At 48.7% G+C, this 15,844-nt stretch overlaps 1 protein-coding gene across 2 annotated transcripts in view; it reads left to right on the top strand.

Annotated features, from left to right (window-relative positions):
• Positions 1-15,844, top strand: part of HOOK2 (hook microtubule tethering protein 2) — a 289,087-nt gene that overhangs the window by 74,553 nt on the left and 198,690 nt on the right. For both annotated transcript variants that reach the window (XM_085654470.1, XM_085654469.1), the window contains exons 2-4: positions 9,575-9,660; positions 10,224-10,296; positions 10,993-11,043. In XM_085654470.1, coding sequence (XP_085510596.1) covers positions 9,575-9,660; positions 10,224-10,296; positions 10,993-11,043 — 210 coding nt within the window. The remainder of the gene's footprint in view (positions 1-9,574; positions 9,661-10,223; positions 10,297-10,992; positions 11,044-15,844) is intronic.

Here is a 15,844-nt window from a genome sequence, read left to right as displayed (position 1 = left end):
CCCTGCCGGAGGTCGTCAGAGTCCGACGCCAGCCGCTGGGGTGCTCGCTGCGGACATATTTCCACAGGAGGGCGTTGGTCCCTATGCAAACTAGACCTCCATATCAGTTGCCTAGAACTCCTTGCATAGTCGTTCACGATCCGGACTTTGTCACCCAAACAGGTCTCGTGTTGCATCCTCTTGCGGATGAACAACATCTCAGCGGTTCGATACATCAACAAGCTGGGAGGCACGAGGTCCTCCATTCTAGTAGAGATAGCGAAGGACTTTTGGCATTATTGCCAGAGTCATCAGATCTCGGTCATAGCTGAGTACATTCCGGGTCAGTCGAATGTAGTGGCGGACTGGAACTCCCGACATCTCGAGGATTACAGCGATTAAACAGGTCTCGTGTTGCATCCTCTTGCGGATGAACAACATCTCAGCGGTTCGATACATCAACAAGCTGGGAGGCACGAGGTCCTCCATTCTAGTAGAGATAGCGAAGGACTTTTGGCATTATTGCCAGAGTCATCAGATCTCGGTCATAGCTGAGTACATTCCGGGTCAGTCGAATGTAGTGGCGGACTGAAACTCCCGACATCTCGAGGATTACAGCGATTGGCAACTCCAACCCCAGATAGTCCAGTGGCTACAGGCGATCTGGGGCCATTGTAAGATCGACCTGTTTACCTCCAGATTGAATCATCAAATGACCAAGTTTTTCAGCTGGAGGCCGGATCCGTTGGCTCTGGCGACGGATGCTTTCGCCCAGCATTGGTCCCTGAACCTGAATTATGCTTTTTCCCCCCCTTAATTCTGATTGCCCGGGTGTTCACACAGATATTGCGCCAGAGGGCGGAGGTGATCCTAGTGACTCCTCTGTGGAAGTCGCAGCACTGGTTACCAATTTTATTGGAGGCGAGCTGCGACTCCCCCAGGATGCTTCTGTGGTCCTCAACGATGCTCCAGGGCCCTCGCGGAGAGACGCACCCGATCGTACTATCGGGGCAGTTGTCCCTGATGGCTTGGAGACTTTCCGGCAACGTTGGCAAATGCCAGGATTTTCAGAACAAGCTTCAGACTTTATCAACCAGGCTTGGGCCCCCTCAACCAAGAAAAGGTATTCTTTAGCCTGGAAGTGTTGGGTTAGTTGGTGCGTGGAACATGTGGATTCAGTGGGGGCAGACTTACCCTATGTTGTACATTTTTTGTCCAAAAAGGCTTCTGAGTGTTTGGCATAGTTCTATCAACAATTTCCGTTCGGCCATTTTGGCTGGACCTTCCCAAATTGAGGGCAAGCCAATAGGGATGCACCCATTAGTATGTAAACTCTTGAAAGGTATTAAAGTATCAAATCCGCCCAAGCCGAAGTATTCTTCCTTGTGGGATGTCTCGCTAGTTCTTTCCTTAGTCAATCAATGGCCACATAACAATATGTTGACAAGGAAACTACTTTCATCCAAATTAGCCATGCTGTTATATCTGTCTGCATGTAGGCGTTCTTCGGATGTTAAAGCTCTGGACATTACAGGTAGAGTATTTACTCCTGAAGGAGTTTCTTTTAACATCACTTCCAGGACTAAAACAGTGTCACGTAGTGTGGAATATCATGCTTTTCCTGGTAACACAAAACTCTGTATAGTTCAATGTCTCAAGGTTTACGAAGAATGTACCAGGTCTATTCGGCCTGATGGTGTGGTGCAATTATTGATTGCCTTGCAAAAACCTTACAGACCTGTTACTGTGGCTACCATAGCCAGATGGTTAAAATCTGGGTTGCAAGAAGCAGGTATTGATACCCAAGTATTTGGGGCGCATTCTGTTCGGGGCGCTATGCCCTCTAAGACATTCATGTTAGGTTCTACTATTCGGGATATCATGCATTCTGCCGATTGGTCTTCTGAATCTACCTTTAAACCATTTTATTATAAACCGGTGGGTGATATTTCGTCTGTGGTGTTTGATCAGTGTTAAACTAGCATAATACGAAGCCGCCGGTCCTTTAATAGAATAAAAAATTAGCTAGCATTCGCGTCAAGAATTTTCAATCCTATTAAGGACACGGAGGCGAGGATTATCCCACCCGGTTGGATTACAGTATTGTAATGCTTACCCACCCGTCTGTATTTATATTCTGTCTAAAACAGAAGTTACGGGTTTTCCTGTCTTTCATTCTTCCAGGTTCTGAGAAGAAGATGGATTGAGAGTACTTCTGGTTAAGAAGACTTTATTTTCCAGTTGGTTTGGTTCTTCCACGTTGGAGGCAGTTCTATGGACTTAAGGACTTTGACGGTTCGAGCAAAGAAAGAGGATGATTTCCGGTCATGGTGGCTCTTATGGGGTCTTGCAGGATGTGATGTATTACATGTGCATCTTGGGAAATGTTTTATTTACATAATGCAAAGTTTTCATTGGCTGCTGTGAGTGGCAATAAATATAAAGAGAAGCATAATCCTCGCCTCCGTGTCCTTAATAGAATTGAAAATTCTTGGCGCGAATGCTAGCTAATTTTTTATCCTCCTCCTATTTTTGTGAAATGCCCTGGTTTTTGGCTTTAAAATAATTCTGGTCATCCTAATCAGGTCAGCAAAAGTATAATGAGCAGGAAGCAAGGAGCGTCCCAGGTCAAGGCTCACAAGACCAACAAGCAGGGGCTGGGCGGCAAGGTAGTCTGGAAAACAGCCCTCAGCGAGTGGCCTTACAGCAGTGTGCCTAAGCGGCACTAACCAGCCTGCAGCGCTAGGCAAACTGGTCAGCGAATATACAAGGGCCTCACCAGGAGACCCACCTCTGATAACCGGGGAGATGGGACAAGCCAGCCATGTCCCCTTAGCAGTAAAAGAAAGAACATGGAGGAAGGGATTCAGTGACATATTCTCGGTCCTTGAAATTAAGCAGGCAGGGCTGGACTTGGTGAATTACGTTAAAAGGGACGAGGATAGGAAAGAAAGGCGGAAGCCAAGAGTAGAGCGCACTATAGAGAACTGGATACATGCTTTTAAAACCATGGCTTGTGTAATAATAGAGAAATGTCCGCAAAGCGCAGGGCTCTCTGGCTGTATGAGCGTAGCGTTCATAGGGCTTGGCGCAGGTATCACAGCGATACTAGTCTCAAATACGATGAAGGTTACAGGGAAAAGATGCAAACCTGACCCATTCTAGAATTGGATTTGCAGGACCCAGCGGGATACACGCACATAATGGTCGCTGCAAGGGAAGGCGCAGTCTAGGCATAACCTAGTTTTCGGGCAGCTGAACCTACCCCGAAGCAGGAGTGGTTCCAACCAGGGTTGTGGTCCAAAACATACACAGGAAACAGGACTGTCAAAGGGGTGCTGGCTGTCTGCTGTAAGTTTGAGAAGAGAAAGTGCAAGGGGGGGTGTAGTCTTCTTGTAAGTTTTGACATGCCTGTGGGAACTGTGGAGGGGCAAACACACCGAGTGAGGGCCGAAAAGAAAAAAAACGGTAGCTTAGCTTGCTTACAGCGGCTGCTTAATGGTTACCACAACACGAAGGATGCACAACTGTTAGCAAGAGGCTTCGAGGAGGGCTTCATTATTTCCTGCAGCGACCTTCCAAGCGAGCATCTTAGTAAGAAACTCAAGTTAGAACACAGCACACTAGCGAGACAAAAAATAGCCAACCAGATTCAGCTAGGCAGGCCCGTTTCTGAACTTTCCGCTAGAGCACGTCATGGTATCTCCTCTAGAGCTGGTCCTCCAGAAAGAAGCAGGCTAGTTCAGAATGATACGCCATTTGCCATACTGCAGCGGGCCTCACTCAACAATGGGCTGGAGCAAGACCTTTGCTCAGTCACTTATGCATCAGTAGGTTATGCAGTTGACATAGTGAGAACAACAGGTGAGGGTGCCCTCATGGCAAAAACGGGTATAGAATGGGAGTTCAGGCTACTACCAGTGACCCCAAAGTTACCATTTATTTGGCTTTAAGTTTGACAGGCTTTGTTACTTCGACAAATGCTTGCACATGGGCTGAGCAGTCTCTGGGACGTATATTGAGGCGTTCATCATGTTCATTGAATGGGCACTCCACGATATACATCCCGGGGGCGGCAATCTGCATTTCTTAGACAACTTCTAGTTTGTAGGGAAGGCAGGTTCTAGCCAGTGCCAAGCCTTCCTGGACTGCTTTGAGCACACGAGAAGACACCGATGCCGACCACAAGAATCGCCTTTTTGGGAATTAAACTGGACTCAGTCGAGAGTGCATGTAGGTTACCTTGACAAAAAGTGTTGGACTTGTCATAGGAGATCCAGAGCATGGTAGACAGGAAAAACAACACTTTAAAGGAGCTGCAGCAGCTGCTAGGCAAGTTGAAATGTGCTGGGAGAGTGATCCCAGCAGGCAGTGCTTTTGCGAAGAGTCTGGCCTGGCTAATGAAGGACTTACGAAGCTTCATCGGTTGAGACTGACAGTAGAAGTGAAACCGGACCTCATGCTAAATCTACGTTTTCTAGCTGATTTCAATGGTACAGTTATCTGGAGGGAGCCTTGGGTGACGACAGCACAACTGGAACTGATCACGAATGCAGCAGTGTGAAGGGTTTGGCACAATCCTGGGTACTTCAAGTTGTGTGGCATGGTGCCCAGCACAAGAAGGGTATCTCAAAAATCATAACGCTGCTGGAGCTGTTCACCATAATCGTAGCATTGTTGCTATGGTGGGAAAGGGTAGCCAATAAGCAGGTAACATTGTGGTCGGACAATCGCACAGTGGTCCAGCTGGTGAACTGTGGTGCAGCATCTTGCTCAAGGGTATTAAGTCTGCTGCCAGCTAAGCACAAAGGACTAGGCATCTATCCAGCTGCAAGAATTCCATGGCTGATGCCCGCTCTCGTTTGCAATGGTCCAGGGTAAGGCAGCTGGCGCCACAGGTAGAACAAAAGATGACACCGTTCCCAATGGAGCGCTAGGAGATAATAGAACAGGCTTAAACATGATGCTGGATAGTTTTAACAACTATCCTAAGTGTATTGCGGTTTTCCAGCAGGTGATGGGTGTAACAGTGCTCAGGGGCGGGCAAGTGGCGGAGGTGGTAGAAAGGTTCATCTTGTGTGCATTCCACAATGAAAAGACAAAGGCTTGTGTGCAGACACACCTCTCGTCAGTAGCCTATTTCATGAAACTTCAAACGGAGAGTGATCTAACAAGTTCTATCCGTTGCAAAGCAGCGATGAAGGGCTGAGCGCACATGCAGGGCAGAGTTACGGAGGACAGGCTGCCTATTGACTTTGACAAGCTAAGAGTGATTCAGCTGTGGCTACCAAGGATCTGCACAGACCCATGTGAAACTGCGCTATTCAGAGTGGCCTTCGTGGTTGCTTTCTTTCTAGCTTACAGTGCTAGAGAAATAGTGGCCCCCTCCAGGACGGAAACGGGCAAGGCTTGCCTGTGCTGGTGCGACCTCTAAATAGATAATGCTTATATGGAGATGAGACTTTGGCGACCAAAAACTGATCAAGAGGCAACAGGAGCATGATCCCGGATAGATTGCTTGGCCTCGGCAGCGGGCTGCCTGGTGTACTTGTTGCAGGAATATGCACGGTTGAGACCACCAGGCGAGTCACTGCTATTCATACACTAGGATCTGTCCTTTCTAAGCAGGTTTCAGTTTGCAGCATCCCTAAGAAGAGCCCTGGATAAACCTGGCTTTCCAGCCAGGCGTTTTGGTACCTGTTCTTTCTGTAGAGGGCCTGCTGCATCAGCAGCGGCGTACAGCATAGGTGGGAGCGCCATTAGCCGGCTGGGCAGGTGGACATCCAATGCATACATTAGAGCCATCATGTTTTGAGGCCCAGCTTTCTTTCTCTCGTCACAGGGGTGGCCGAACACACAAACGGTTTGGCTGTTTGGGCGCTTCTACATCAGGAAGACTCTGTGTTGGCCAGGTTGTGTTAGCAATAGAAGGGCATGTGGTTGAGCCATACAAGGCTATTAGTCTTGGAAAGCGAGGAATTAGATGTGTACAACTGCTGCCAACAGTACGTCAAGTTCTAGTGTCTGGCCTGATCCCAGATGCTGTTGTGTTCCATCTGTGGGGGGAATGACCTGACAACCCTGGGCAGACGCAGGCATCCAGAAGACATGAGGAGGGGGTTAAACAGAGGTGGCCAGGCTGGTCCGTCCAGCAGATGTGGTGTGGTCGGAAATCAAAGCCCGTTCTGATTGGAGAGGGGCAGTGAACCACTGTGTGATTGAAAGGTCCAGGAGAAAGCTTAACATCTGTGAGTAAATTCTGCTGGGGCATGGGTTGAGAATTTGTATTGCACATGCTAATCAGCCTCAAGGCCCCTGGCCACTACTCTCAGGATTGGATTAATCGATCAGGGCGTCTGCATCGGCATGTTCCTCCTGAACGTGGAAAGGGGAAGCTGCCAGTGCTAGGGAAACCACCGGCAGTATGTCAGGGCAGCACCAGTTAACTTGCAGCAACAGCTCGTTAGGGCGGGTGTTAAGATGGCATGGAAGAAAGAGTTGCCAGAACGGTACTCTTTCGGCATGGACGTTGAGGGGCAACTGCTAACACCTAAAGCGAGGGTTGCAGAATAGCACAGGCATGGCTGCAGAGGACCGCTGATGCCACACATCGGTAGCAAAGGAAGCCCAAAAACTGCGGCTCGCATCACAAGGGGCACCAGTACACAGAGCAAGGTCATGGAGTTGGGCAGGATGGGATGTCAGTTGGCGATGCTGGGCGATTACAGTATGATGCAGCTAAAGTACCATTGAGTAATTGCTACAGTTGTAATCAGTGCATGATGGATGGAGACTATTAATGGCTGTCAGGTTGATTTATGACCCCTGTTTGTCAGGTACTGCTAATAAGCTGCAGCTTTATACCACCCTGTGAGTCTGTACTTAATTGGGGAGGAATGAGGGGTGGTGTCGGGCAGCCAGGAACTGGAGGGCAGCGGGTAGACCGGCTGGGGGGAGAAGCTAACTCGCGTGAGGCAGTCTCTGCATTGCTTGGGCAATATTCTTGTTTTACACTACTTTCACCTTGCTCTGTGTAGGATCTGAAGAGATAGGGACCATTTCAGAGAACCTTGCTGCCTGTCCCTGGAGCCCTATGGGATGGAGAAGGAAACTGTCTGAGAAGAGGGGCCAGCAGTGCCTAAATTAAATGGCCCACATTGTGGTGCACACGGACTCGGACGTCGTATTTAGGGAAAACTACAGGGTTGCAATTAGTAAATTGGAAGATGAAGTGGAAAGCCGGATTAGATTACCTCTGTCCCTACTGGGCAGAATTTCTATAATGAAGATGGTGATACTGCCTCGCTTTCTGTTTCTTTTCTTGAATATTCCGTTAGTACTCCCAATCGCATTCTTTAAGAGGCTCACCGCATTGATGATTAAATTGGCTTGGGCTGGCAAGCAACCGCGGGTCAGATGGCAAATACTTACCCTACCGTATCATATGGGGGGGGGGGGGGGGGCTGGGGGCTCCTGATTTGGATTTGTACTACAGGGCTGCACAAAGTGCACATGCCGACCACTGGATGCATGGCTCTCCGGACATACCCCTCTTACTCATAGAGAGGGTTGTCGCCTCACCTAGCTCATTACCTACTGCTTTTCGCCCGCAGGACGGGGATTGTGGACTCAATCAATGCGACGTCACATGCTTGGCACCACCTTCTAAAGCTTCAGGCGGGAGCAATCCTGTATTCCCCGCTAGACTGGTGCCACTAGTTACCCCCATGTAAAGATGGGGGAGTTACACAAGCGCTCAATTCAATAGGGGTCCGGGCAATAGGAGACTTGTTTGTAGGAGGTGCAGCAAAAAGCTGGGAGGATTTAGTGACTGACGACGCAATGCCCACCCTACTTACTAAATTCCAACATGACACTCGTTGTTACAGATTTTGGGGGCGAACTTGGCGGACCCGTCGGAGTTGACTGCACTGTCCTACGTCATTCAAACTGATGCGAATAGTGTCTAAAATATATAAACTGACCATGTCATATAGAGAGAATTACTTCACCAAATCCCGCTTTGCATGGCAGAGAGACTTGGAAAGATACATAGAGGATGCAATGTGGACGTATTGCTGCAACAGCACGAAACGTATTTCCCTAAATGGGAGACATCGCTTGATCCATTTTAAGTATCTTAATAGGGTCTACTATACTCCAGGGAGGTTGAGCAGATACGGCCTCAGAGAAGAGTGGAGGTGTGAACGGTGTAGTGAGCAGCTAGCTGACTGTATGCACTTGGCTTGGACTTGCCCGGGGATAGCCAAATTCTGGGAGCAGGTCTTTAAGGAGTTGGAAGCGGTGATTGGACTAGAACTCACACCCGAGCCGACATTGGCTCTCCTGGGCTATTCTAAACTAATTCCTAAGGGGGTACGAAGATTAGTTGACATGGGACTGCTGCTTGCCAAATGCAGAGTGGCGATTTGTTGGTCGAAAGGACTAACTCCTACGATTGCACAGTGGGCGGGCGACATGTTGTATTGCAGCACTCAAACGGAGAATTATAGCGACCTTCTCCCACCTCGCAGTAGACCTAAGAACTTTTGGGCGCTATATAAAACATATAGGGCAACTAAGGAAGGGGAGGGCATAACCACTGAAAGGGGGGCATCAAGTGATGAGAACGATCAGCCTGGAGGTTTAGCGACAGAGTAGCAAGATGGGCGGGGGTGAGAGACTCGAACTGTGTGCTGGGGCAATGTGGCGCAGGCTCACTTGTTTGCTTCAAGGCATATTCGTAATTGGTTCTGATGCAGAGAGGGCGGCCACGGGTTGGTGTGGGGTTCGGGCGGATCACGAAAAGACATGGGATATTACTTACCTGCTGCCATTTTTGAAACTATGCTGTATGATTTCTTGAAAACTATTTTATTGCAACAGGCACACTGATGGAACTGAGTCTTTTGTTTGTTGTGCACAAAATAATAAAGGTTTTAAAAAAAAAAAAAGGCCCACATTACATGCCAAGTGTGGGACTGCAACAGGTGTGTGCAGCGAGCCCTGAGCCACAGCAAGGACTCATGGCCGAAGAGTGGTTGAACTGGACATGAATCTTAACAAGGACTGTACTATCAAACACGCCCCCCCCCACCACATCTGTACTGTGATATTGCCCGAGTTTGAGGACGTGTACATGGCTCACTGTCCAGGTATCTAAGCGCTATAAATGACAGTACCCGTTACCGAACACCGTGTTGGTCCCTGCAACTGCCAGAATTCAAACTTGTGCACTGGCACATAAATGCTGCTGAGTTGCTACCCCGTTGAGCTATCCCTCCAGGTTCCCAGGAGGCTCAGTAAGAGATTGCAGCCCAGTCTTTAAGCGACAAGGTTCAGAGGGTATTCGTTGCAGCTTTCTGTGCCCGCCAGTATTGACAGTCTCTTCTGCTTCCTGTGGCCTTAGCGGGGCAAAGAGGTGTTTGAGGGTGAAAGGAGGGGAGCCCCTGGTGTGCAGGACTGAAGGAAATATTTGCATATGGAATATTAATTGGTGGGGGGGCACAGAGAATGGGGCAATTAGTGGGTTACATGTGTGTACAATTCTTCTATATTCCAAACTTGTTCATGTTTTCCTGCTTTTCTTTTGCAGCTGCAGACGTTTCATGTGCCCTGCCCATGTGCCACTTACCAGGACCTGACCGGAGGGGTCACCATAGCACATGTGCTCCACAAAATGTAAGAATCCAGCAGTTTTAAGACAGAAACTCTGTTCTAGGATGGGAGCCGATGACAGGGCATCTTCGTAGGTGCAAGGGACAGTTCTCCTGTGCGACCCTGCGAACAGAGCACCAGTTTCAATAGGCGGTGCTGCTCCAAGTGGGGGCAGCTTGTCAAAATATGCAGTACCCCTCCAAAGGAGAAGATCTACATAGTCAACTTATGCAGAGGGAGGGCAGATCTGCACAAGGTGTTCCAGGAAAGGGATTAGCAGAGCTGCACTGGGTGCAGTACTGTTCCCAAAAAGCGGGGGGGGGGGGGGATTGATAATAGAAGTAGATCTAGGCTTCTTCACTGAGGGGTGCCTTGTTGGGGGTTGTTGTTCCACTCATGCTTGTGAACGCTAGAGCCGCTTTATCAGTTATGAGCACTGAGGACATGTCTGGCGGTATTGTGACTATCCCATTCTTGTTTGTCGGGGTGATCACCAGATTGAAGCTGCAGATGTGCCGGTTTTATTGAGTATTACAAATTTGCGTAGGTTAGTGTAACTCACCGGTCTGTCTTTTCTTTGTTTTCAGAGATCCAACGTGGTTCAACGAGGCCTGGTTGCTGCGAATTAAAGAGGAAGCTGGAGACAACTGGAGACTCAAGGTAATTGTGCTACTTTGCACTTAAAATAAGATATTGTATATGGATACTCCGTCAGTTTTGTTGTAGTTGTGGGTGCCATATAGAGAGAGCAGCTTAACCTGTCTCCAGATAGCATTTTCAGAACAGTTGTTTCTCCAGTGGCTTCAGACCAATTGAACTGACTGTGTTTTCTGGATGAATTAACCTCCTAAACCCTATCTAAATTGAGACTGCCTTCAAGTCTGGCCTAACCTTGAGAAAACGCTGAAGGCCGAACTCTTCGGTAAGGTATTCTGTCCTTTAAAGCGGAGTGCCCCCGCAAGGCTTCCCTATGCGGAGCACTGAAAGCACGACTTGTCTCCAAGGTTTCCACCTTCCCTCTTCATCAGAGCACCGAAGAGCAACTAGACACTCGGCGCCCCATGCATGTGTTTCTGGGGGGTTGCATGACGTGCTCAGTTTTTCTTTGTCCACTGGCATGTTGCAGCCCCTTTTGATTTTTTGCACAACGTGTTTAACGATACGGTTGGGTAGCCTGTGGGGGAAAATATTTAATGATAAACCACCGACCTTAGCATGGAATTAGCAGGATTTGATTAAACCATGCCTTAGATGGAGATCCCAGCGGATCTGCTTTCCCTCTAAACTGTTATAATAAACTGAGAGTTTAATCTCCTACCTGGACCATGGTGCTAAATTTCTTTCCTTGCCTTGCAGATAAGCAACCTGAAGAAAGTCCTGCAGAGCATGCTGGAGTACTACCAAGACGTGAGTTTCCAGCACCCATGCCTTCCTGCAGAATGGACCTTGGGGTTACACTGGGAGGGTTATTTGGCAGAGGATTTGGGGCATGGTAGTTGTTCATAAACCGAGCCATGGAACTCCCTCTCTTGGGTTGGTTAAAATTCTATAGCCTGAGGAAAGATCGCACACTCTTGGAATTATTGGGGGAGAATGAAAAGTCTTACTGACCACAGCCATTGAAGGTTCAGCTTCTTGAGCCCATGAGGATTTGGAGGAGGTTTCATGTGCAGTGATGAAATCCTGAGCAGCTTCGGCCCTCCGAAATACTCCGCTCACATTGCTAGATGTAGGCTCATCCCCGCCCTTCTTGTTAAGACTGCCCAGTAATTTGTGAAGATGCCTACTTCAGCATTACCTCTTGCGATGCAGGTCACAGCTTTGAGAAAACGGCCCAGACCTTTTTAGGTCTCGCCTAGCGACGCAGCGCATGTGCTGCTCGCTTGCGAGATCTATTGTCGTTGATTTAGCTTCAGAAGCGGGGTGGAAGCTCCATCCATGCTTCTGATTGGCACGCGTCACAAATGCGTGCTTTTAATTGGAAGGGAGGCATGTTTTGTTCCCTACCTGTCTCCTGCTCACCGTGTCTGCCCAGACAGGAGATGTGCATGCGTACGGTGTGCGTGCATGGCGCGCTTCCGCTTTCTATTGTATTGCATCCCGAGTCTCGCGGGCCTCTTTTAATCACGGCGTTTCGCCCCTCGCTCGCTCCCTCCCGTCGGGCCCCTCCTCCCTCTATTATATGCCGCTGCTGGTTAGAGCCCAGCGTGGCTATAGACGGGCTCTCATTCCCTCTTCTTCTCACCCCGAGAGGTCACTGCCTCCCCGGCCAGTATCTAGCGGTCTCAGACTCTCCTTCTCGGAACCAGTGGTCTCTTCCGCTCATGCCCCACGCACAGGGTCTCTCTGCCTCTCCTGTCCACACCCCGGGGTCCCAGCCTCTCGCAATAAGGAGTCTTTGCTCCTTAAATGGGTCTCGGTTTCCTCTGCCCACCCCAAGAGGGCTCTCCCTGGCCTCACCTGCCCGTGATGAGCTGGCTCCTCGACAGGGTGCAGATCGGCTGGATGTAGTAGTTCTCCAGCTTCACCCCCTCTGCAGCCAGTCAATCGATCGTGGGCATCTGGATGTCCTTGCCATGGTAGCCCACGTCCTGGAAGCCCTTGTCATCGGTCAGGATGAAGATGTTAGGTGGCCGTGCGTGGGCCAATGGGCTTGGGGGCTTGTCCAGGTGCTCGACCGTGCAGTCCCCTAGCAGGTTGGGCTTCACCCAGTCGCAGGACACGTAGCCAAAGCTCAGGAGGCTCGCCAGGGAGAAGCCGTGAGAGCATAGATGGCCATGGTGGGCAGCACGGGTTGGCAGGCGGTGGCTGGTCACCTCCTACGGCGGGAAAATCTCTCGCCTAGAGGCTCGCAGTAGAATTGGTGGATCAAGAAGACAAGGCCGATAAGTGGTCTTGATTTAATGTTCTCTCGGGCGTGGCAATACAATACATGCAGCTTTCATCTGTTGTAGGGGTATTGTCCTGGGGTACCTGTAGATTTGGCATTTAGTGTCCGTAGCGTAGAGGGTTAAAGCACCTGCTGCGAAAATCTGGGTGCAACGTCTAGGGCACAGGTTGTAATCACAAAGGGGTTAATTCAGTGATTCATCCTTTCCTTATACACTTAATTAAAAACATTCTACAGTACAGAGCAACAGTGTTGTGGAAATTAATGCAGGATACACGAAAGTGTGTTTTAAAATCAGCGTTTGAAGGCTGTTAATAGGTCCAGCATCCTTCAAGTCGAATATCCGTCCGTGCCGGAGAGTCCAGGGATTCTGCCCCCTGGTGCCGGCACTGCTTAGAAGAAGGGTCCCTGCCTCGGGGTAACGCACATGCCTTTGTCCAGTGTCAGGGGGTCACTGGATCCCTCTTTCCAAACACCTCTCACCCATACCGGTGCCTTAAACCTGGTTGGAAACGTCCCTCCCCCGCTTCCCAGTTGTCACTTTCTCTGAGCACCGCTCCGGACGCACTTGAAGGCTGAGCCCACAGCCTCCCCGGAGCCTTGAGCCATCCTCGAACCCTGGACACCACCAGCTTTCCCGCAGCAGGGCAGCATCTATCTATACTGCAGCTTCAAGGGTGAAAAGTAACTTTTTCATGTCTTTTCATAGCCCCTGCAGTCTGCAAGCAATGTTCCTGGAAGGAGGCGGCCTTGAGGAGCAGAGGGGCGTTTGCGGGTCTTTGTCCAGAGCCAGTTGTCAGAGGGGGAAACTAGAGAATTTAAGCATTTGCAGTGCAATAGGTCTCACATTTACGCGAGTTTAAGCTATTGGCATTATAAATGACAATGCCTTTTATTTATCTGTTTTTAAAACCAAAACAGAAATAAAAGGCATTGTCATTTACAATGCCAATAGCTCAAACTCAAGTAAATGCGAGGCCTATTGGATTGCAAATGCTTGTTTATTGAGGAAGTAGTGCAGCAGTCAGAGGAGGGCATAACTGAACCCACCTTATGCAGGAAGAGGTCCATCTCATAGTGATGACCGTGTGGGTCCATAGACCACATCTTCAGCCACATATAAAGTGTGGGAGTGCTCTTCATTGAAGCTGTCTGGCTCATGGCGATGAGTGTCTGGATGGTGAACATTTGGTGGTGCAGCACACACCGTTGTATATCCTTCCTAGAGATAATTGAAGCTCTTTCATGGTATTTAAGGTTGAGCCTGGATGCTGGCGCCAAGACTGGCCCCCACTTGATATCTCCAGTATTAATAGATGTCAAACTGGTTGGGGAAAAACAGATTGTTCTGTGGAATTAACCTTGCTCAGTTTTCTAGCAAGTTTCAGTACTTACCATGTTTACTCTGAGAGCAGAGTGTTCCGAGTCTGTGTCCACATTTAGCATGCAAGAAATACAATGTAGAAAATAAATACAAATCGTACTTTGAGATTCTCGACTAGTTCTCTCCATCTATAGCCGAGAACTAGGGCCTGAGCAGCCACTGGCCAGTTCAACTGCTGCTATGAAAATTAACTCCAGCACTGTCAACAAGCAAGAAACCAAACTAGCAAAGGATTACGTGAACCATGTTTATAATGAAAACTTATATTAGAGAGAGATGAGGCAAAAAACTGTAGGGTCATTAGAATAAAGTGACTTAGCAGGGAGACTTGAGGGAAACTATACTTGATGCAGAGTACTTTCTAGACACAGCTGATATTAAACTGGAGCCGAAGGAAGCGAGGGCTACGTGGGAAGAAATGTTCAGTAGGAGCTGCAGAGCGATAACTGCGTTCAGCTGTGCAACTCAGGATACTAAGATTGTGCTGTGTTGAAAAACAGAATGCTGCCTGAAGCTCAAAAGCTCCACATACTGAGAACAAAGGGAAACCGTTGAGGAGCTTCCTTCAGCACTGTGAGAAGGTAATGGGTCATGCAGTTTCACGAAGGTGCCTAAATACAGGCACACGCTGTCATTGGCAATAAACTGATACACTAGTGCTAAAGGAAAATGATAAAAAGAACGGGTGGAACAAAAAGCAGAAAGTTGCATCCGACTTCTGCAGGGGGGCGCTTTCATTAGTGACATCACCAGGAAATCTGATGTATCCATTGGGCATAGCTTTTAAACAGTGGCTTTAAGTTTACACACTCTAACAGACCAAATGTGAGGTCATTTGTGCTCTCAGCCTAGCTTCAGCTGATTTTGTGCTGAATCGGGCTGATTCTGGAAGTCTCTGTAAATACAGATGCCACAGCGCAATACATCATACGAGTTGTAGTTTCTGGGTGTAACCGAACAGTATTGGGAAGGTTGAAGGGCACAGGTTCCTGCTACATAGTTATTAGTAACTGTTGGAAATGGCCCTTTTTGCAGGGTTATCCCCAAACTTTTGGCTTCTTCCTCCTACTTTTTCCTGACCTATTTGTGTTGGTTTTAGGACTCTGGGCACTTTACCACTGCTAATCCGTGCTAAAAGTGCATATGCTCTATGTGTAAATTGTGTTATGGATTGGTGTTTCCCTGATTGGATATTTGATTTATGTATTAGTCCTTAGTAAAGTGCACTGAGTGTGCCAGGACCTGTGAATCAAATGCTACTCGTGGGCCTGCAGCACTGATTGTGCCACCCACGTGAGTAGCCCTGAAAAGGTAACTCAGACCTGCCAATGCAGAGTCTGCGTGCAGTTTGTAACTGCCATGTCGACTTGGCCAGTGCACACACTTGCCAGTCCCTAACCTTCCGTTTTCTTACATGTCAGGCACCCCTAAGGTAGGCCCAATGTACCCCCGTGGACAGGGTGCACTGTAAGTGAAAGGTAGGACATGCCCTGGTGTGTGTGGAATGTCCTAATAGTGAATTACAGCCAATTTCATTTTTCACTATTGCAAGGCTACCTGTTCCCCATAGGACAGAATGGGAAGTTTGTTTATAACATCTTATAAACATAACTGGCCCAGGGAATTAGGTAGGAAAATAAAGTTTAGTATGCCTGATCTCAGAATCTAAAGATGCATCTTTTAGTGAAGGTGATTTTTACATTGTGTTTGAAAATACCACTTTTAGAAAGTAGGTATTTTCTTGCTCAGTCATCCCGTGTGCCTCTGTTGGAATGTGGATACCTGTCTGGGTTTCGGATGACCGAAGGCTGTGGGAGCAGGGGTGGGTCCAGATAGTCTAGGTGGGTCAGGAAAGGGTGAATAGACCTGGGCTGCAATGGTGGAAGGGGGAGGAGATTTCCTTACACCTCAAAGGGCCTGGTCTGCCTCTGACA

This window comes from Triturus cristatus, chromosome 4_1 (assembly GCF_964204655.1).
Source record: "Triturus cristatus chromosome 4_1, aTriCri1.1, whole genome shotgun sequence".
Classification (NCBI taxonomy): Eukaryota; Metazoa; Chordata; class Amphibia; order Caudata; family Salamandridae; genus Triturus; species Triturus cristatus.
Note: the sequence above shows the minus strand (reverse complement) of the source record. Positions and strands in the feature narration are given on the sequence as shown.